The sequence below is a fragment of the Schistocerca nitens genome, chromosome 8 (genome assembly GCF_023898315.1).
Source record: "Schistocerca nitens isolate TAMUIC-IGC-003100 chromosome 8, iqSchNite1.1, whole genome shotgun sequence".
NCBI lineage: Eukaryota > Metazoa > Arthropoda > Insecta > Orthoptera > Acrididae > Schistocerca > Schistocerca nitens.
The window spans coordinates 470,743,678-470,767,554 of record NC_064621.1 but is presented as its reverse complement, the minus strand read 5'-3'; the positions used below and the strand labels follow the sequence as shown (position 1 = coordinate 470,767,554).

General features: G+C 37.5%; 1 protein-coding gene across 1 annotated transcript in view; it reads right to left on the bottom strand.

Moving 5' to 3' along the window:
* The window catches only part of LOC126198832 (vascular endothelial growth factor receptor 1-like), a 308,538-nt gene that overhangs the window by 18,261 nt on the left and 266,400 nt on the right, over positions 1-23,877 (bottom strand). The window contains exons 18-23 of the mRNA XM_049935411.1: positions 23,571-23,739; positions 10,557-10,696; positions 8,174-8,334; positions 3,556-3,678; positions 2,361-2,490; positions 1,870-1,951 (exon numbers count right to left, since the gene is read on the bottom strand). Coding sequence (XP_049791368.1) covers positions 1,870-1,951; positions 2,361-2,490; positions 3,556-3,678; positions 8,174-8,334; positions 10,557-10,696; positions 23,571-23,739 — 805 coding nt within the window. The remainder of the gene's footprint in view (positions 1-1,869; positions 1,952-2,360; positions 2,491-3,555; positions 3,679-8,173; positions 8,335-10,556; positions 10,697-23,570; positions 23,740-23,877) is intronic.

The window sequence follows — 23,877 nt, the reverse complement described above, 5'->3', positions numbered from 1 at the left end:
TTCACTGTACTGTTGAATACTGAAGCCACTGAAAGTATTAATTACAGTCAGTTGTCTGGTAATCTCTTAGCTCCTTCCTTATCCGAATCCGAGAAATATATTTCAGTTCTGGAAGTATCACCTACTACGTTGATAACAAGCCTATCAAGAACAGAAACCACGAAGCCACCCAGGAGCTGCATTTTCTCCTCTTATTTTATACAGAGCTGTTCAGTATCCTGCCAGCATTCAACAGTAATGTGTGAAACAGCTGCATGCGTTAGTTCCAGTAAGTCTGGCAGCTTAACAGTCTTGTTACTTCTCAGGCCAAATCCTGCAACTTGGCTCCGTATCAGTTCTGTCAGGTTTATATTGTAATGGTACAGTAGCATATGTAAAAAAAAGTCCAAATAAAGAGTATTTGGACTCATTTTTTATTTAAAAAATGAAATTGTTATGTTTTCATAATTTAAGCAACTTTTATGAACAGTCTTTCATAAAACATTATAACTAAGAATTTTTATTTGAAATCAAAAAAAGGAATTTCGCATTCAATATGTAATTAGAAACAAGAAGGCATGCATTATTCATAAAAAATGATGATGAGTTTTTTAATTACGAGATGTAGGTATTTCAAATTTAATGACAACAAAAAAATTATACTGGAGAGATCTGAACTAACTAACCATTAAATTTATTTGGTTAGCATTCCATTACACTACTGACTGCACTACACAGACAATGTGGGCTTATGTATCATATGTGTTACATACAGTGACTGGGAAAACTTCAAAGCCGATTATCTCCATAAATTTATGAAAATCATTAAGAACAGCCTATTTCTTGGCCCTTTTATCCATATTCCACATGCATGTTTCACTACGGAACAGAAAGCAGCCTCAGCCTCAGCCATTTTCATACTTTGCATTAATAGTGCAACAATCAGACCCCAAAGCTGCAGAGGCTGTGACTGTATACCGTTTTCGAAATAAAAACTACATAGCTAAAGCGTGATTAAGAAAAACATTGATGGCTGTTAATACATTTGAATATCTTAAAGTTTCATTTAACGTAACATAGTAATAATACATCTAATACATAAGTAGGACCTACTTCCAAGAGTGTATTAACACCAGTGTACATATGCTATGGCCTCTGACCAATCATCGTGTTTACGTTTGTTTACATCAGGTTTATTCTTACAATGAACAGATTGTATAACATATACGATGACCAATCTAATTTTACTATATTGTGAGTGACTTGGTATATCTGTGGAGTGTGCTACCACCTAGCAGGATTTATGCCAAGCAAACGTGAATAAATGTCTGCGGCAGTGTGCTACCACCTGGTGGCACTGATGTAAACTTGTTGAGTGGTAAGGGCTAGTACTGAACGCCACAAACCGTGCATATTGTTTATCAAATTTGTATGTATTTGGCCCATAAGGCAATTATGTCATGCCAATTGTGCATGCACAGAAGCTCCTTAAAACACGCACAAGTGAAGGTGCGCTCACATTCCTGATGCCAAGTTTCACTGAGTAAAGAGGAGCAATGTAGGACAGCAGAGTAGAACGGTAATGTGCATTTCAGATTAGCACACCTGCAATATGTTTAACGGCATTCAAAGAAAAATAACCAATAAATCCGCACGGTGTCAAAAGTTAGGGTGTTCACGTGCTATTGTGCTCTTACATAACAGCCACAACCGTGAATGACAACAGTCATAAAATGTTACTAAGTTGCAGAAAAGAATCCAATTTGTTTTGGTGATTTTCAGTTTCACTAGTGATATGTCAATAATCATCTTCCACACCACTGTCCTATCTGAAAGGCCACGAGTTAGAAGAGATATTTTTGTATAGTGTACATTTTAGTTTGTACTTACATATTATATGTTGCATATTCTGGTTTCTCCATTCGATAACCATTCAGCAACTTGTTATAAAGCTTCTCATCTGCTTCCATGCCTAAATTTTTTAAACAAATGAAAAGAATCATTTTAACACAAGGAACATACTACAGATGTAATTACAAACACCATAAAGGGTATGAAACTTCCTGGCAGATTAAAACTGTGTGCCCGACTGAGACACGAACTCGGGACCTTTGTCTTTCTCGGGCAAGTGCTCTACCATCTGAGCTACCAAAGCACGGCTCACGCCCGGTCTCACAGCTTTACTTCTGCCAGTATCTCGTCTTGCCCGCGAAAGGCAAAGGTCCCGAGTTCGAGTCTCGGTCGGACACACAGTTTTAATCTGCCAGGAAGTTTCATATCAGCGCACACTCCGCTGCAGAGTGAAAATCTCATTCATACCATAAAGGGTAGTCCTATAAATACAATAGTTTCACAGCTGTCTATATACACTCACAACTAACCTGGGTATGGTGTCCTTGCCAAAGAAAAAAACTCCCAGAGCACAATTCCATATGACCAGACATCAGATTGTGTTGAGAATATCCTGTCTCTGATCGATTCAATGGCCATCCACTTAACAGGTAATGGACCCTAGAAACAATGAGTTAGATGTGAATGAACTGTGGGAAAAATTGTGCCCCTTAAATGCTGCTCTTAGTTATGAACTTACTGGAAGGCTACCACAATGTTCATCTTTGATGACAAAGAGTTAACAGAAATGGCAACAAACTAGTTCCCTCATTCCTGTATTTTCTGAGATGCTGTTTTCAGCTTTTACACTGTTTCAGAGGCCACCTGTCCAAATAATATTTGTTGTAGCCTGAGGAATAATTCTCCTCCATTAACTGTGCTGTAATTGTATAATACTATAGTTCTTTCTGTGGGAGGAACACACTGAATTGGAATACGATATCTGTCCACTACTGGACTGAATAAGTCCTAGACTTCTTTGTGGCCAACAAATAATACTGGCATACTTACTTTGGCAGATATATGTTCCAGAAAAACTATCTTCCCATTGAATAGTGTGTGTTCACTTTTTTATGGATCACATATGGAACAAAAATTTTGAAGTTTCCTTTGAATATTGTGAGTTAATGTGTAGATTGATTCTGTCATTTAAAGATCAATGCTAGGGTAACTGTTGGCAACATAGATAGCGCAAGTGCGACATCCGAGTTTCCTTACTTCTCCTTAAAGAAACAATGTGCAAGTTCATTGCAGTGAAGGAAGGAAACTATCAGAAGTCACATACTGGAAAACCTGTCGAATGTAAACAATTTTCTGCAGTTAGTATGCGCAGGAAATTGTTTATCTAATATTTTTGTGTTTGTGTGGTGTCTATTTTTGTGTTTGTGTGGTGTCTGATAACACATCTAGACATATCGAGTTTATCACCTGTGCAACTACCATATTTCTCGAATCTGTTTTTTTAAGTTACTTTCTGTTAGCCGTCCACATTTCCCTCTCATTATTTTGTGATGCCAAAACCTCACGATCTTGTATGTATATTTTCTGTCAAGCATATCATCTTTAGCCAGTGTCTACAGCTTTTTATTTACCCTACTTTATTTTATTTTTATCCATTCTGCCCTATCTTCAATTACATATTAATTTAGACACTAAACAAACAGCACAAAAGGTAATGATTCTTACATCTCCTTTCTTCTTATAGTTGTTTGATTTGTACATGCTCTTCACTAGACCAAAATCACAGATCTTCACTACATTTTCATCAGCAAGTAAAATGTTCCTTGCAGCCAGGTCTCCATGCAGAACCTTAAATAGGTAGAAAAAAAATTGTAAGAAAGAGAACAAATTATATTTAAAATGGGATTACAGTTAAAATAGGACTCATTTATGGCATATGGCAGCTTAACATTCTTAACAGTAAATATCTGCTTTGCAAGGGTGTGCTGAAAAGTAATATCTCTTAATTTTTAATGTAAAAACTCAGATTTTTACGGAAGACAGATGTTAGTAACACTCTATATCTTTCTTCTTCGTGTCTACACATTTGCAATCCTCTCTCATTATAGGGCTACGAATCGTAGCATGTAATATGGCTGTGTTTAATGTAACTATGTTAGTGCATGAGGAACAGTGTGCTGTAATTGAGTTTTGAATATGAAGAGCTTGTTCACACATGAAGCACTCTCTCCTTTAGCATGACAATGCCAGACCGCATACAAAAGCTGTGACCTCTTTAATCATCTGTTGCCTTGGGTTCACTGTCATTGATAATCTTCCATGCAGTCTCGACTTGTCCCCATTCGATTTTCATGCGTTTGCAAAACGCAAAGCACACCTTCTTCGACTTCACTTTGATAGCAATGGCGTGGTGAAAGCAGATTTGAAGTTGTGACTCCAACAATGAAGTCAAACCTTCTACAATGATGGTATCAACAAATTGGCCTCTCATTGGGAGAAATGTGTTTGTCACCAGGGTGACTATGTTTAGAAATAAATATGTACATATGAAGAACAAAGATGTAGACTGTTAATAACATTTGTTATATTCAGAAGGCTTACAGAGTTTTCACATACAAATTTGGAGGCATCAGTTTTCAGCATGCCTTCGTATTTATGCCCACACAAGTTGATAAGTGTTACACTATCAATAAGAAATGCAACAATAAAATTGAGCAGAGTAAGTGTAATCTTCTTGGTCTTCTTCCTAACATTTTGTTTCCCTAATTACTGCTTTCCTGTCTTTTGTTTATCCTTTTTGGTTTTCGCATGAAATGCTTCAGCAAATATTTGCTATGTACATGATCGTCTCAGTCATCATTGTATTTATCAAATGCTAATAGTGATGCACATGCATTTCACTTATGCTTGTTTATGTGGCTGCAAAATTTTTTGTTTATCAATCAAGGTGGCGCGTAATGGTAAGCCGCTGGATTCACATCCATATTCAGATTTCATGATGTCTCTTTGCATCACTTAAAGCAAATTCTGAGATGGTCTTACTGAAAATGATTCAGACAATTTAGTTTCCCATCTCTCCCCAATCTAAGGTTGTGATCCATCTCTAATGACCTCATTGCTGACAGGACACTAAACCTCGATCATCCATCAATCCTCCCTCCCTTCACAGTGACCGGGAGTCTGGCCTCAGACTAGTTGAAATACCAGTATTTAGTGTCATCCAGACAATCACTACTAAGCTGGAAATGTCCTTAAAATTGTAGAAGAAGTTATAGCCCATTCATATTTTACATTTTGGTATAATTTATTATTTTAATTAATTTAATCATTTTGATAACAGGAAAGGCATATGGCCACACTGTACCACTTACATTACCAAACCCAGAATAACTAGACAATCCTATAAAAACATGGGATAAAGTCAGAAGATAAAGAAGAAGAATAAATTTAATAATTTTGATCTGGTTTCAGTTCCAGTTTCTGTTCTCTCATTTTCTGCCTCTAAAGTTACAGAAAGCAACTGCTGCTGTTTACTTTCATGTAAAAATCTATTTATTTCTCATAATCATACAAGATAGCTAGCTAACTCTCATGTTATTCACACAAATACTGACAGATGCAGAAATGGAAATTTTCACATGGGAATAAATCATATAAAAAAGCTACCATGTGAGGATATATACATAGCATACCACCCCTTCTGTTCAATAAATAAATATTTGGATTACATTCATACAGCACAAGCAAAATGAGGACAATGCAATGTAATCAAATTAAATCAGGTGATGCTGAGGGAATTACTTTTGGAAATGAGATACTTAACAAAGTAGACAAGTTATTACTTGGGCAGCAAAATAACTGATGATGGTCGAAGTAGAGAGGATATAAAATGTAGACTGGCGATGGCAAGGAAAGCATTTGTGAAGAATTCGAAATGTGGTGCTACAGAAGAATGCTGAAGATTAGATAGGTAGATCACTTAACTAATGAGGGGGTACTGAATAGAATTGGAGAGAAGAGGAATTTGTGGCACCACTTGACTAGAAGAAGGGCTCGGTTGGTATGACCCGTTCTGAGGCATCAAGGGATCACGAGTTTAGTGTTGAAGGGATGCGTGAAGGGTAAGAATTATACAGGGAGACCAAAAGATGAGTACACTAAGCAGATTCAGAAGCATGCAGGTTGCAGTACTTACTCAGAGATGAAGACGTTTGCACAGGATAGAGTAGCAAGGAGAGCTGCATCAAACCTGTCTTTGGACTGAAGAGTCCAACGACGACGACAACGACACACATACAGCAATATAAAAGGTGTTTCTCAATTCCTATTGCAGACTTCTGGGTTGTAGAGCGGCCTTTAGCAGCTAAAGGTTTGACAAGAAACCCATGTTAACTAATGCACCATCTGCATATGTAACACAAATTTCAAGAACATCCACTTTCAAATCCCCACTTCATGGTATGCACCTCCAAAATGAAAAGAGTGCACCATTGTCAGTCCCTGCTGTAATTATGACATCACACGCCATTTTCATCCAACTAAAACAACAGTTATGAGAAACTGGTTTGACTGCAGGCTGACTGTGGTACTCTGTACATGTGGTGCACATTTGACTATAAGGTGGATGTCCATCACACAAAAGAGAACCTAACGACAAGTACTCTAAGCATCACCCATGCTATGGGCTCCAGTAAGGCACTCTGGTCAGGGGCCCCCTTACTCCACTGGTTTTACTGTGAAGTGGGCAACCTTCAAAGTGATCTCAACTTCGAACTTTTTTATATCAAACGGTACACTTTTGGGCATGGGTTCCTCACCAGAACTCCATCTACGAAGTCCTCACAGTAGCCACAGAAGTCTCTAATAGGAATTGTGAAATGCTGTTTATATGTTAATATTTTAATTCAAAATTTATGAATTCACCTCAGGGACGGTAACCTATGGAATGTAGGGAAGTTTTGACTCTCCAGTTACACAACACAGTGCAAGATAAATGCATTATACCCTTAGTCTTAAAATATATACCTTAAAAGAATGTTGTCATACACAGTTTTATGAACAATATAATGTTACTGCTTACAAAAGTGGGTAAATGCTAACATTTCTACATCTACATTCATACTCTACCCCTGTGAAGTTTACAGCAGAGGATATTTCCTAAGTCACCATGTGTTACAGTTTCTAGTCATTCCTATCATATGTGGAGCATGCAAAGAACCATTGATTAAATAGCTTTGTGCATTCTGTAACTAGACTAAACTTGTGTTCACAATCCTTATGGGACTTATACATACAGAACTGAAGTATATCTCTCAATTCTTTACTAAATATCTGTTCTACAAATTTTACAATTAAGTTTTCATAGGATAATTTATGTCTGTCAGAGAATCTGCCAATACAGTCTTTTCCCTCCCTATAAACAATTCCATGACATTCTCCTTGAACCAAACAACATCACATGAACAATATTCTAAAATGGGAACTGCAAGTGACTTAAGCAGTCTCTCTTGTAGACGACAGCATGCCAGCCAGCATCCTGACAATTAACTCAGGTATGCTCTCTGCCTTACCTATGACTAAGCATGTCTGATTCCATTTCATATCTCTACAAACTGTTATGCCATAGTATTTGTATCACGTTGACAGAGCCTACTTGTGAATAATTATAACTGTAGTAATGTGATGCCACTTTTTTTAAATGTGCAACTTTACATTCATGTACATTTAAAATAAGTCACCAATTTTTGCACCATTTTGGAATCTTGTCAAAATCTGACTGAATATTTCTGCAACTTTTTTCAGACAGTACTACATTACAGATATCTAAATCATCTGCAAAAACTCACATTACTGTTAACATCACCAGGTAGATCAGTAACACACACAATGAACAACAAGTGCCTCAACACACTTTCTTGTAGCTTGCCTGGAATTACTGCTGTCAATGTCCCTCCATCCAAAATAACAGTTTTCATTCACACTACCAAGAAATCCCACCATCATAATTTTTTTAATACATGTTCTCAAGAATCTTTTTTTTTTTTTTTTTTTGACATTTTTTTTCCAACTAGGTTACTCTTAAGATGACTTAACTAAATAATCAAGCTTGCTTGTACCAAATGGTAATTTTTAGGTTCAGAGTATTTAAAACATATCTTCATTCCCTAATAATCAAAGTTTACTGCAGCTGGTTATAAAAAGGGAGTTCAATTTCAATAGTGACTACAGAAAATATAATTTTTTTACAGTGGAATTTTAGTGAATATTTCAGCTAAATATTTTGCAACAGGTAAAATTCAAAACTATATTGAAATAATGAATAATATCAACTGAAAATGTGTACCTTCCAAGAAGCAAGATATTCCATTCCTTTAGCTACCTGGAATGCCCAACACAGTAGGTCACAGGTACATATTGGACGAACATTGCCTTTGTAATCTCCTCTGTAATTGGATCTCCATTCTGGTTGTATGCTGTTGTTGCTCATCACATAATCATCTTCACCTAAAGTGCAGCAGTAGAGCAATGAGTCACATGTAGTGTGTCACTATGGTAGCATGTAATTTAAGTACCTCATATTATTGATACAGTATCGACAAATACTAAATACAATTAAGTCATGTAAACTAAATTTCCAAGAAATCTTACATATGATTGTAACTAAATTTAACAACCTCAAAGTAAATGTCATCCATCAATTGTCAAGAAAATGGTTGTGGGTGCTATTAAAAAAATTGTTAGCTCTCTACCCCCCCTCCACCCCCCCCCCTCTCCCTCCCCAACTACCAATGCTATGGAAAGACTGAGAATAAGGAGCTTGTGAGGAGTGGGATGGAGGAGGGGAATGAGGAAATAGCATGTGACACTTCAACTCCCGCATGATTAGGCATGCTCGACATTGCTTCTCATCCATTAACGAAATCCTGATGTGGTGCACTAGTAAGATGATGTGGTTTATAAGGGACCCCATATAGAGCTCAGCTGCCGTCTTGATACATTTGATCATAACTATCATCAGTTGTAATTTCAATACTATGAAAGGAAGCTACAAAAATGTGTAACTGATTACATCTGATAAAAGTGGCATTGGGCATAGCATGCAGGTTCTACCTGGGACTTTAGTTTAGCCGTCAACAAACTGATATGGCTGAATGTTTGAAGATTTTGTGTTAGTATGTTATGGCAAGTAATATAACGTTCAATATTGACAGGTTTGCTGTAGCTTGTAAATGTCAATGAGCCACAGGTCCATGTTGCTGACACTTATAAACATGTATATCCACATGCTGTAATGGACGTAATTCAATTTACTGCTGCACACAAATGGTGAAGCCTCAGAGGATATCTCTTCACTTTCAGTTTTACTTTCTGTAGTAATTTGTAACGTGAATGGTTCGAAATGATGGTCAAAACACTAAGACCTGGACCTTCCAGTGTGTGTGTTGGGGGTGGGGACGGGGAGGGGGCGGGGGGTGGGGGGGTGGGGGGAGAATAGAAAGAATAACAATTTTCGAGAAAAGAATATCTGCGAGAGAGGAGATCAGACCAAAAGAACTGGGACTCTGAGAATGTGGATAATAGTGATTAATGCATGAAAGTACAGTTTACAGATGCATCTCGTGGCAATGCAGAATTGAAGATATGGTCAGTAATAAACAAATCTTGTCACACTTGGGCTACCAAACCTCAAGTCATGCAGCATTATTGATTCAAAAGACAGACATTAGCGTACTCACGCTAAAGGTAACAAGTCAATAGATTTATTTAGGCTCACAGGTGAATTACTTCAACATACAGGTGACAAAACAAACAACAATGGAACAATATTTCCATGAAACATAAAAATAACTGGTCTACAGTTCATTACTAAATCTCTCCAAAGCAGTAATCTCTGTCTAATCTGGATGTTAAACTGCAGGTCTGCGAGTATGGCAATCAAAGATCCTGTTACTTATTTCCTTATCTATGTGCACTGCTGCAGACATGAAGTTATAATGAGATAGAAAAGAGAAAGAACGAACTTTCCAATCATGAGTCCACCATCTATTATAGGCCTATCTGATGGTGCCAGCTTCTGGAGAAGAAGAAAATGAACTGTTTGACAACGAGCGCAAAGAATGTTTTCTGTAAATCTGCACCAACTAAAAACTTATCTGATCTTTATGTTGACATGATGATTGGAAAATTGAAGTGTCTTAAGCACTGTAGATGCTTCTTAAATAAAGTTAAAATTACTTGCTCAGACATGTCACAACTCATGATAAAAATTACAAATGAACTATGCAAGCAGTCCTTACATAGACACCGATACTGATGTCTGCAACAACACCTACTTCTCTTTCTAAAGCAACATGTTATATCTTTACATACTGATATCTGGTATGTTACTTATGCATTGCCTCTCGGCATTTCTTTGACACTGTGCATCAGAAACTTTTTTTTTTCTTTTTTAGTAACCAATCCTAGCTCAATTTATGTATAGTCCTCTTACTATTGATTCTTCCTCTTTGAGTACTTTTCAAACAGTGCCATTGACACACACACACACACACACACACACACACACACACACACACACACACACACACACACACACACTCATATTGGAACTAAACGTTGTCCCAAACTATGGTCCAGAAGGCACATCAGGTTCAGGAAAGTATTTTATAATGATATTGCAAATTCACAGAAAATGTTTTTACAATTACTGTTCGTAATAAACTCACCAGCTGGAAGCATGGACACATGATCAGCTTCACTGCCACTGCTGTTTGAAGATGGTACCATAGCACCTGCTGCTTGATAATCGACAGCTATGACCCCTCCAGAGAGACTGTTTGTGAAGGAAAGTGCTGCATACTTCACCCTGGGAAAATTATGTTGTTTACAACTACATGCATTTGGAAGTCGATAAATTTATTGGAAGGTTGGAGTATTTTCGAAGTGGCTGAAACATCAGTCACTGCTCCTCACGAGCAGCTGTGAAACACCATCTTTTGCAACTAGAACGGCACTCATGGGGGAAAATAATAATAAAAATAATAATTTTTGCCGAAAATGAATTATTCGTAAGGAAGGGAAACTTGAGTTTAGTGTATCATTCAACAGAAAAGTTGCTTCTGATGCTCAATTTTTTGTGTCATTCAATATTATTGCTGTAAGATAAAGATAATTACCACCACTGGTAATTACCACCACTGGTAATTAAAACTGATGGCACAACAGTGAACAAAGGTAAACTTTTTTAATTAATGAAAGACTGCTCCCATTTGCTAATAAAGATCATTTGACATTCTTCATCACAGTCTGATTTTCAGATCCTGTCAAAAATGGCATGAATGTGAAGGCCAAAACCAGTCATGAACTTCAATAAAGAATATGTCAGCAACTGGAGTGATGTTTCATTAACTGAGTGTACAGTTGCAGAGCAGCACTCTCTGGACATGGAGAAACTACCGATTTTTCACATAATATGCTTCTACACAATTTGATTAAAAAAAAGGATTAAAGAAATACAGCTCATAACCAAATGAAGAAAAATAAAGATTTCGCTTTAGGGCACAAAAAACAACTGAGATCATAAATGCCCATGTCGTAACCTTAAATTACTAATAAGAAAATGAAGTTAATAGTGGCTATACACTAAGCCTAATTGACAAAAGACAAGAGCTAAATATAAAGATTTCCCCATGGAGAAAAGTCAACAAAAAATGCTGTAGACACACTGGAGGACCCTAAACAAGGATTAAATATCCTTTACCATATTGCTACGATGGAGAAAAAATAATAAACAAGTGGCAGCCTGCGCATCATTTCCTAAAACGGCTGATAAATCATATAGCACTCACAAACTGGAATATAAGCACTTTAACAAAGAAAATTGGGTCAGGAAATTGCAAACCGTCACAGCTGGATGACAATGATCACAAAGCGATAGGGGATCACCACTTAAAAAATGGCAATGGCTAAAAGGACAGTACGTAATAGGCAATCTAGCAGGAAGTAACGCATAGGACATTAGGGACTGGGAACCGGGTGGAATAGTCAGGTAACCCATGTGAGAGGACCGAGAAAGTTTTCTATCAAGCATGGACTCCAGGAATTTTGTAGTTTCAGCGAAAGGAAGAGCAACAGGTCCAAGGTGTAAAGGTGGGGGAAGAAACTCACTGTGTCCCAGAAACTCATACAAATGGTTTTGTCAGTGGAAAATCGAAAGACATTTTTGATGCGCCATGAGTGAAGACGATTGAGACATCGCTGAAGATGCCGCTCAAGGCGACAAGTATGTGGGGAACAGCAACAGATCGCAAAGTCGTCGATAAAAAGGGAGCTCGAGATGCCTGGCAGGAGACAGTCCATAATAGCATTAATGGTGATAAAGAGGATGATGCTCAGGACGGAGCCTCGAGGCATCCGATTCTCCTGGATAAAGACATCCAAGAAGGCTGAACCCCCATGTACCTTGAAGACTGTCTTTCAAAAATTTCTGAAGAAAATAGGGCAGGCAGCCCCTGTAGCCCCACAAGTATAGAGTGTGGAGGACACCAGTTCACCAGCTGGTGTCACAGTCTTTCTCCACATCAAGAAACACAGTCACAGTCTGGTATTTCGGCAGAAAACGATTCGTGAAATTGGTTGACAAAGTGATGAGATGGTCAACTGCAGAACAGTGTGCATGAAATCCATGTTGTGTAATGGTTAAGATTGTGAGACTCGAGCCACCATAGCACCTGGTCACAAATCATATGTTCCATCACCCTGCAACACAGCTGGTGAGAGAAATGGGGTGTCAGCTAGAAGGAAGATGTTTTCCTTATTAGGCTTAGGTACAGGTATGACGTGGCTTCATGCCGATGCCTGGGGAACATGGCACCTGCTCAAATGTGGCTGTACATACAAAGGATAAAATACTTGCCCACAAGAGAAAGGTGTTTCAACATCTGAATGTGAACTTCATCCGACCCTGGAGTAGAAAACTGGGAGGAGGTGACAGACAGTCAAGCTCGCTCATACTAAAGGCAGCACTGTAGCAGACAAGTCAGAGAGGAGAAGGATATCACCTGAGCCGCCTCCACTCATTTCCAAGGGAGGAAGGCGGGGTGATAGTGGGTGCAACTCGAAATCTCCACAAAGTAGTGGCCCAAAGTGCTGGAGGTAGCTATAGGGTTCACAATGACATCATCTAATATGGTCAGGCCACAAATCAAGGAATTAACTTTGGTCCACAAGAGCTGATAGAGGTTGCCCCACATAACGGAAGAAGGAGTGAAACTGTTAAAAGAACTAGTAAAGGATATCCAGCCAGCATTTTTATTATCCCAAAGAATGTAGCGACACAGTGAATGCAGCTGTTTAGAATGGATACAGTGCACCAGTGTAGGATGACAGTTAAAATCGTAGAGAGCATGCCTCTGCAAGCAAATTGCACCGTGGGATGCCGCAGTCCCCCAGGGGACCGAGACATGGCGCAGTAAAGAAAAAATGCGAGGTATGGGATATCCTGTGGTACAAAGGACAATGTTTGTAAAATACGCTACCTTCTTTGAAGGTCATTGAGGAGGACTAAAGCCTCCAATCAGCCTAGGAAAGCTGCCAATTTGGGTTACACTTAGCTGGCGTAGGAATCAGCAAACAGATAGTGTAGGGGGAATGGTAGCTGAAGTACAGTCAGAAAAAATGGACCACGCATGATGACAGTCCACCATCTCTATGGAAATGATAGCACTGTCATCTAGCAGCACAGGCACCTCAGCCCTAGACAACTGCAAAGACTCAGCACAACTGCAAAGACTCAGCACAACTGCAAAGCTTCAGCAGAATGAGAGTTGGGCCTGGTGGTCTGCCAGTAAATTGTGAGCCTGAAAATCTCAACGTTGCATGATAAAATCCAGTTGGACCATGGAACTTTCACTGTCTTAACATTCACCGTCTTAACATTCACCAGTCAATGATATGGACACTCGCCAGAAGCAGGATGATGTTCTCATTCCATGTTAAGACTCTAGGTCTAATTTTCAAGAGTAGAACTGAAGTAGTGCTCAGTACAGTCATGGTAAAGTTCAAACTTGGTAACAGAAACATTGTGAGATCAAATCCTAACTGAACAATTATTTTCTTTTTTAACCTAACTATCAACTCTCAATGATATGGAGATTTGCCAAAAACAATGTGCATTTAGGATTCCTTGTTAAACTGTATGTCACCTCTGGCTGGGGAGATGCAATTCACCGAAGTGACAAGCCACTGAAACATTTACACCAGGACATTGAACCACACTAAAGAATCTATGCATACATTCTCCTTCAATACTTAAGTTTATAATAAGTCCCCCACCACTTTATTTGCCTAAATATGAAGGGTAATCCTAGGAAGTACACAAAAGAACAGACATTTAGAGTATGCAAGACAACAGACCAGTCTGTTTCCAATGTGGATGTCCTGGACACACTGTACAATACAGTGGAGAACAAAGTCAATTTTCAACAACTACTATGCCACCAGAGGTCAACCATCTCAACAATTATGTGTAGTCTGTATGAGGTCACTTCCCACCACAATCATAGCCTTCACTGTCACCATACAAACATACAAGCTGCTCGTCTGACTGCCAAATCAGGAAAAGTATGTGAGGCAACTACCTATGGAGGCAAGGCCATCATAAATGAAAATCTTCCAAGAATTACAGTTACCAAGATGTAAGGAAATCTCATTAATATTGTCTTTGAGAGTCAACCTGTCTGGTTGCTAGTTAGTCAGAGGTTTACTTTTCTGTAAAGTCAAATGCTTATCACTGCCAAATAAATAAGGCTGTTCTGTGATCCAAAATAATTGTGCTGAAAGTCGCAAAAGTGAAATATACCCACCTGACATGAACATGTATTGCAAGAATGAACGTCAATGTCAGAAGACAGCCATTCAAACTCATCATTTTAAAAGTATGTAGTCTGTTATTCTCATATGGGACTTTTTGCTTTCATCACGAGCAGTCATAGACTGTTTAATATCAGAGCTCTAGACTGATGAAGCTATTCCAACAGGTGCGCGCGCACACTTGCACACGCACACGCGGTGCGCACCCGTACGCACACGCGCACACACACGCGCACACCTACGCACTGAAGATTGTTCTGGACCGATGTTTGCTTTTTGAGTACATTGTTATCCTCAAGTCACCAATTAGACACGTTCCAGTTGTTAATAGAGACACTCAGTCAAACTTTAAAGCTTTTTTCATTTGTTAAAAGCTACTGTGCTCACAAGAGACATCTAGATACTAGAGACAATCTTAAGCATTGTATGTCGTCAAAGAGAACTTTGGATCACAACCCACCCCTAAAGGTATGCATACAGGAGAACCCAAACCAGCTCATAAATGGCAACTTAGTGCCATAAATTAAGAATATTGTTCTACTACCACTGTATGGTGCTGGGTGGAGAGTACCTTGTATCGCTATTTGTCATTTCCTTTCCGGTTTAAGTCCCAAATAAAGTGAGAGAAAAACCACTGTTATGCCTCTGTATGACACCTTATTTCTCCATATTCATGGTCCTTACATGAAAACTTATGTTGATGGCAGTAGAATTGTTCTGCAGCTTCAAATGACGATTCTCTGCATTTTCTCAATAGCGTTTTCATGAAAAGATGATCTTTCCTCCAGGCATTCCCATGTGTTGATCAAACATACTGGTAAAAAATCTAGCAGCCCGTCTCTGAACCACACGACCATCTTCCTGTAATCCGACCTGATGGCAATCCCAAACACACTGGCAGTACTCAAGAATGGTTCGCATTAGTGTTCTAAATGTGATCTCTTTTTATAGATGAGCTACAGTTTCCTACAATGCTCCACTAAGCAAGTGCTGACCATTCGCCTACTGGCAAATCAAGGTTGACAAGGCTGATCAGGATGACCTTCATAATTCCCAATGGTCTCCAAGTTCAAAGTTATGCCTTTGGACTGGTTAACACTTCAGCCACCTTCAAATATAAGCTGGATTATCAATTTCAACACCTTAAGTGGATTGTGCATTTCACCATCTGGATGACAACATCATTTCTTCCAAAGACATTTAAAGAACATCTAAGCTGCCTGACAACTGCGTTGAAATTGCAGGCATCTACCTGAATCTGACGAAAGTGTCTTCACTGGCCAAGAAATAATGTTTGGGCACCTAGAGAAGAGCGAGGAGAATCTCTCCAGTCCAGAGAAAATAAGAGCAGTGACAGATTTTCTGAATCCTCAATATATCTGTAAAATGAGAAGTTTTCTGCGAATGTGCTCATAGTAACAGTGAAAGGATTTCTGTGCTAAGGCAAGACCCTTTCAAGAACTACTGAGGGGAGATGCCAAGTTTACTTTAGGTGAGGTGGATGAAAGCTCTTTCCTTATCCTTCAGGAGGTGCTAATATCTTCTCCAGTACTAGCATTTCATAATGAGAATGCAAAAACAGCACTTCACATCAACAGAGTTGTTATGGAATAAATGCAGTTTTAAAACATATTCAGGAAGGTGCTGAAAAGGTGACATCTTATACTTCATGATTATTCTCCTAGTAGCAATCAAGAAAGAGTGCCTTGCAGTTCTTGGACTACCAATGAGTTCCAACCATATTTATTTGGTAAACCATTCACCACAGTGATAGACCACCACTCTCTGAGGTGGCTGACTAGCCTGAATGATCCATTGGTTTGACTGGTGTAATGGGCACTGATGTTTCAGGAGTATGACATGACAGTGGTATACAAAAGCAGATGCAAACACAACAACATGTACTTCCTTTGGCTTAATACAGCAGCACGAATGTAATCTGGGCCATTGCAGCATTAAATGGATTGCTGCTGAACAGAGGAAGACCCAGGACTGCTGCAAAACACAGCAGCCTTGAAGGAGGAGTCAATCAACGGATAATTCCAATAAATAAGTTGCACGTTGTGTAAGAGGAGCTACAATCCAGTGAGGCAGAAATAGTTACTTGTCATCCCAGCTCATCTACGGCCAGCTATCCTGAATTATTTCCATGAATTTCCAATATTTAGTCACCTGCGATTCGTGAATAGCCTATACACAATCAGATGCAGGTATCACTGGCCAAATCTCTACCAATACATTAGACAATATGAAGCAACTGTGAGGAATGCCAATTACAAAGCACATGCCTCAGTTGCCTCTAGGGCATCTGGTACCACTTCTGTCAGTAGAGCAACATTCCACGGAATTTGAAGGAATCTTCTGGGGTAGTTCCTGAAGTCAACAAGTATCAGCCAATGGGTAATAGTCTGCACTGACAACCTTACCCACCACACTATCATGAAAGCTATGCCAACTGCTGAAGCTCCAGAAATTGTGAATTTCCTTATAGAAGATGACATATTTAAGCACAGATCACCTCATCTTATCTCTGACCATGGAAAAGTTTTCCAATCAAGACTAGTACCAGAGGTAATTTCATGCTGTAACATTACCCACAGGATGACAACTGCCTACCATCCACAGAGGAATGGTCTAAGGATACAATACTACCTATTATGACACTCACATACAATGCAACAAATCAAGACACTACAGGCTTCACACCATTCTTTCTTATCAATGGTCACGAGACTGAATCAACAATGAATACTCTGCTCCAACTGCAAATGGACCACACTCAGAAGTAGCACATGAAACACTTCATCACCTGGACCAAAGAAGCAGTACAGCTGGCTCACTTATGGACTCTGGACACCCAGAAGGAGAACTGCAAGCACTGTAACATCAAGCACCATGCCGAGACAGTTAGTATAGATTTTTACGCCTTTACAGAAAGTGCAACTATGGAAAAGTCCCTAATGCACTACTTTGGTCAATACTGTGTCCTTAATCTCTTGTTGGCTGTCACATAAGGAGTCATAACTCTTGACTCTTCATCACGAAGACAAAGGTGGAGAGATACCATCCATATTCTCCTCATGAAGCCCTACTACAATCCTGAGGTGTAGATTGATGATGGGGACTTCTTGTTCAATGGAACTGAAGACCTGCTTAACAATTGCAAAATCTCAATGTAAGAGGCTACCTTCAATGCTCGTCATAGTGAGGAGGATGAGAAACCATAACCAGAATGCTAGGACCTGTCAGTATTGCCACACACAGGACCATTGACAAGACCTAGATCCAAGGTAGTGTTGTGGCTCCAATGATAACTTCTGAATCAGCATGTCATTGTTTTCCTAGGAAAGGGAGCAAAGCTACTACCCACAATGCATGCAATGTGGTGTAGCTGTTAGCATCACTGGCTACTGTTCTACTGGTTGCTATTACCAACCCAATGATCACCGGGTATTTATTATTCATAATTGCTCAGAATTTATGCTAAGGAGAGGTGCTAAGGTAGTCTGTGCAGTTGCGATGAACCCTGTATCTGGATGCCACAGTGGTCAGCGTATCTGCCCAGTGAACAGGAGACCCGGGTTTGAATCCCAGTCCAGCACAAATTATCAACTGTCCCCACGGATGCTTAATTGCAACCAATGTCTGTAACTCCTTTGTGTTTTAAATTGACATTGTTTGCAAAGTAGCATATCAAAACTTATCCTGTAGTTTACAATTTAATACTTTGTTAAGAATATGTTGACTGTTTTAAAGCACACGAGGAAAATTAAATGTCTGATCTCCTCCCATTCTTTCCTCTCTTTTTGCCAGACTAAGTAATGTAAGGCTAAACAAGGCAGAGATATTTGCATTTTAATGGCGAAAACAACAAACTAGCTTCCACAATGAATTCATAGGAAGAAATTATTTAAGTGCTTCATAACGACGTTGACACTTCAAAAGCAGAATTAACAGTGCAGGAGCAGGAAAATCATGACCTGAAACATGGGGGAAAACGTTTTTATGAAACAGCAGAGTCTATAAATGAGAGTAAGCTCAAAAATGGGCTGAATGATACAAACTACGAGGCTGCTGAATCCAAGGGACAAACTCGTGCAGAAGTTGTAAGAACAGAAAATAAATACGAGTGGACAAGTGTAACCTACAGTAAAAAAAAAAAAAAAAAAAATTGAAGTGCCACATTAATGAAGAACAGAGTGAAAAAAATGAATTCCCTGTTAAAGGTGATTCTAGGCTAAAAAATGTGATATATTGAATTCCAAATAGACATTCATCCAGGAATAAAGACCCAGCAGTTGAAGACACACTTTAGCAACGTTAACTTGCAGGACGGTTCAGCAAAGGCACCTCTGAACAATTACAAAAGATTCTTCATCTACGTAGGTACAAATTCTCTTAGAAGCAGCACTGAAGAGCAAATTGTAAGTGAAACAAGAAATTTAATTCAATCTGCCAATAATCTCTACAAAAGCCTAGAATCATGGTGAGTGGTATTATCTACAGAAGATCAGTCAGTGATAAATATATTGAGAGAATAAACTGTGATTTAAATGAAAACTGTAATTATTTTGGAGCTGTTGTCGTAAATCTGAATAAATTCTTAAGTGATAAATATTTGGGTAAAGACAGTCTGTACCTAAATAGGTTAGGATCCAAAATGTTCAGTAAAATGTTCGCTGATGCATGTAAAATTCTGCAAAATAGGGGAAACTTTTAAGAAATGATGGAGATGAGAAACAGTGTTCGCTAACGAAAATGGCAAGGCTGAAACAGTACCCAGGAAACAGTATGCTTGAGATCATAAATAGAAAAAAGAGTGTCCCCACATAATGCACTTTAATATAAATGGTCTAAGCGCTGCTGACTTTTCAAACAAAAGTCATAAAGTGGACGAATTACAAATTATTCTATCTGAATGTAGAAATATCAAAGTTGTTTGCCTGAATGAACATTGACTTACATCTGACATTAAAATTCTTAATACAACTGAAAATTTTGAATTAGCCAACAGCTTTTGTAGACAAGAGAAAACACATGGAGGCTCTTGCATACTTACTCATTATGATATGAAATATTACATAAGAAATGACTTTTAATCATTTAAATGATGAGTGTGTATTTGAAAGCTGCTGTATCAAACTGAGGGACTTAAATGTTGTAGTAGTTTCTATTTACAGAGTACCAGAGAAAGCTACAATTGAAGTTTTTCTGGCGAAATTTCATTACCTGCTTGAAAAACTCAGTAAAGAAAAAAGAAAAAAAATATAATAACAGTTGCTGACTTCAATATTAATATCATAATTGAAAGCAATGACGTGTCCAAATTCACTAACTTAATATAAACCTTGGCTTCAAAATAAACTTTATGAAAACCAACAGAGTAAATGCACAGTCAGCTACCTGTATTGATAATATTCTAACAAATTATGTATTTGAAGATATTTATGAGTTCTGCATGGATATAGGAATCTCTGACCACTCTGCACTATTCACTCAATCACCAAAAATTAAAAAAGAAATTTCATGTAATAAAAGCCATATGAAAAGTAACTCCAATGAAAAAAAAATTCAGTTACATTTTGTAATAAGTTGAGAGAGGTTGAATGGCCTTACAACAGCTGTATTTCGAGTAATAGTAACTTTAACAATTTTTTAAGTAGCTTTCTTGAAATATTTCATGAAACTTTTCCACTTAGAACTATATGCAACAAGACAACTAAAACTTAAATGGATAACCCAGGAAAGTTTCTGGTGCCAGGAAGAGGAAACTCCACAATGAACTGAAATATAATAAGAACAGACATTTTACTGAGGATGTTCATCATTATAAACCTATATTTTAAAAAGTTGTGAAAGCAGCCAAACAAATAGCAAGCAAGAAGTTCATCGTGCAACATAAAAGTAAAACAAAAGCAGTGTGCGTGTGTTGTCAGATCAGAATCAAGTGTTACAGTTAGCAGATACGAAATATCTAGGATTAAAGTAGATGATAGCTTTATTGTAAACCCAGCTCAAATATCAGAGTGTTTAAATGAATTCTTCATAAATGTGGCAAAGCCAAATGTTGATGTAGCAGAGTAAAGTAAATCCCTTCGGAATCCACCAAGAAGCTGAGAGTCTTGATAAAGGATGTGGAAAAGTTATATTATCATTAAAAAATAAAAACTTCTGGGAGGGATGGGATACCCACTAAAGTGCTTCCAATAGTGTGTGGCATAATAGCACCTCCCCTAACTAAAATATTCTTTTGAACAGGGATACTTTCCCGACATTTTGAAGCATGCTGAAGTCAGACCCCTGTTCAAGAAAGGGCTATGGGAAGATGTGGGAAACTATTTCTATTTCCATTCTTCCAGTCCTGTCAAAAGTGTTAGAGAAAGTAGCTGCAAACCAAATCAAAAAATTTATTGTAAAATATTCTGAGTAACTAATTTGGATTTCAACTGAGAAAAAACACTTTGGATGCAGTGAATATTTATTGAAAAGATAGGCAAATAATTGGATCAGAGGAGTAAAGCTGCAGGTATCTTCTGTGATCTCAAAAAAGCATTTGACTCCATGAACCATGACATGCTTATCTACAAATCAGACAAACACGGGATTAAAGACAATGCTCTAATTTGGCTATCATCATTCTTACACAAAAAAAAAAAAAAAAAAAAAAAAAATATTAAGGGTAACTATCACCTCAGCTGCGGTGAACTATTATTGTAAATGGGGCCAATCCTGTTCCTATTCTACGTAAATGACTTACCCTAAATATAAATTCCCTATCAGTTCTGTTTGGAGATGATACTTCTATTTTAATTGAAGATGATAAAGCAGAAAAAATTCCAAACTCCATCATAAGGACACTAAATACATTACAAAACTGGTTACAGTTACGTGGGTTGAAACTGAACATTGCAAAAACCCACTGGGTACATTTCAAAACCAAACATTTGAAATGAGTGGAACTTAAAATACAACATAACAATCAGCGTATAAAAGAAGTTGACACAGTCAAATTCCTGGGACTAAATGTGGACAAGAACTTAAGCTGGAATACACATATTGACTTCTTATAAAAAAAAAACTAAGCATTTTTGCATTTGCAATGCAAATACTAGAAAATTCCACTGACTTGAGTACTCAAAAAAATGCTTATCATAGTTATTTTCAATCTGTCATTAAATATGGGATAATTTTTGGTGAAGTTCAAGTTGTGTATCTTGAATACTGAAAATACAAAAGAAAATTGCCAAATACTTGTGTACAGTACAGCGAACAGAGTCTTGTCACCCATTATTTCGGAAACTGCAAATTCTAACTGTTCCCTCCATATACATTTATGAAATTACTATCTTCCTACACAACATACAAAAATTATTTGAGGAGAATAATTTTAACCATACATATAACACAAGAAATAAAAATAAATTTTATGCTACTCACACTCCAGTTGAAATTATATGCACATACTCCACAGGGGTATATGGGGATGACAATATATAACAAGTTAATGGGCAAAAACATATTTAATGTGAAGCCAGAAACTTTAAAAAAATAAGGCTGCCGCAGATTCTGTGGGAGAAATGCTATTATTCAATAGAAGAATTCATAGATGATGAAATGATCATTTGAGCAAGGGGTAATGGAGTGTTAAATTTTATTGTACGTATGTATAACAAAACTGTATTATTATCATGATGCTGTCTGTAAACATCAGCTGTTCTTTGTTTATGGTGTATTTTTCCACAATTTGACATTTCTCCTGTACCTGAATCAAATGATTTAGTTTACGTACATTATGAGACAAACCATAATTCACAGTAATTCTGACAACATTCAAATGTAAAAATGTATGTTTTGTTATCAGTACATTAATGAAACATCAGATTTTTGTGAGAGTTTCTACAATATTCAAACAGGACCAGATAGATACACCCCTTAATTTCAACACAAACACTAATGATAATCATAAAATCCTTCCAATTTATCCTAACTGATGCTTTAAGGCCATTCTTTGTAACAGTGCAATACAGTTACCATCTTTTTGTGCTATCTTTACCCATTTAAATTTCTGTTAATATTGGAAATCTACGAAAATAAGTAGCTAATTTTCTATTTGATTTAAAGGTTTAAGAAATAAATTTCAAAGGTGAGACATGAGAAATTTCATTTTCATGTCATAGCAAATGGATGTCAAAGAACACACAAAAATGTAACAATGATGTGTGAACTGTATTAATTTGGGTAAGTATAAGCTGCTGATGTATACGAATATTTCTCAGATAACAGTTTCAAAGCATGAAATTGATATACAGAACTGAATGTGACAAACAAACAGGGATAGACAAATCAAATATAATTACTGATAAGGCATGTGAAAATAGTAAAGTACCAAGATGCTTACAATCTTGAGTCATCAGAAACAGATATTCCTTCAACTAAAACTACAGAAAATAACAAGAAGGCGAAAACTATTGAAGACAGTAAAAGGGATTACAGAAAGGGATTTATGTCAAGAAATAAATGGCCAACTTAGAAATCGAACCAGGTAGGAAATTAATGAAGACACCAGTCATTGAAAGCATTTGGATATTTTTACTTGTGTGTGAATTCTAAATAATTCAGACTTTTCTCTTTAACTTATTACAGAAGTAAACAGAATGTATGGAATAAACAGAATGTATGGAACAAACAAATATGAAAACCAACAATTCCACAAAATAATTTTGCTGTTTCAAGTAGGTGACAATGGGGACTTGCTTATTTTCTTTCTGCCTAGGTCTTATTCACAATATCTTCTTGCAACATCGACTGTATCACTATTCATTTTCACACAGTTATAAACAGAACCTGTTAACATTTAAATTAAACATTACCTGTTCTTTTTATTAAATGAGTCAGCTCTTCCCAGTATCTCTTGCCCAATAGTTGGATCTACTGTTCCTGTTTCTGGATCTATCTGGTCAATAAATTCATCACGATGACGTAAAAGGTAGTTGTGCAGATTTCCAAATCGGCAGTATTCCACTATAACCAACAGTTCCTCTGTAATGAAAGGATGTTATCAATGCTCATCATCATCATCATCATCATCATCATCATCATCATCATCACCACTGTTCCTTTAGAATAATTCCCTGAAATTCAGGTTTTTTTTATGGCTGAAGTTCCAAATTTTAATGA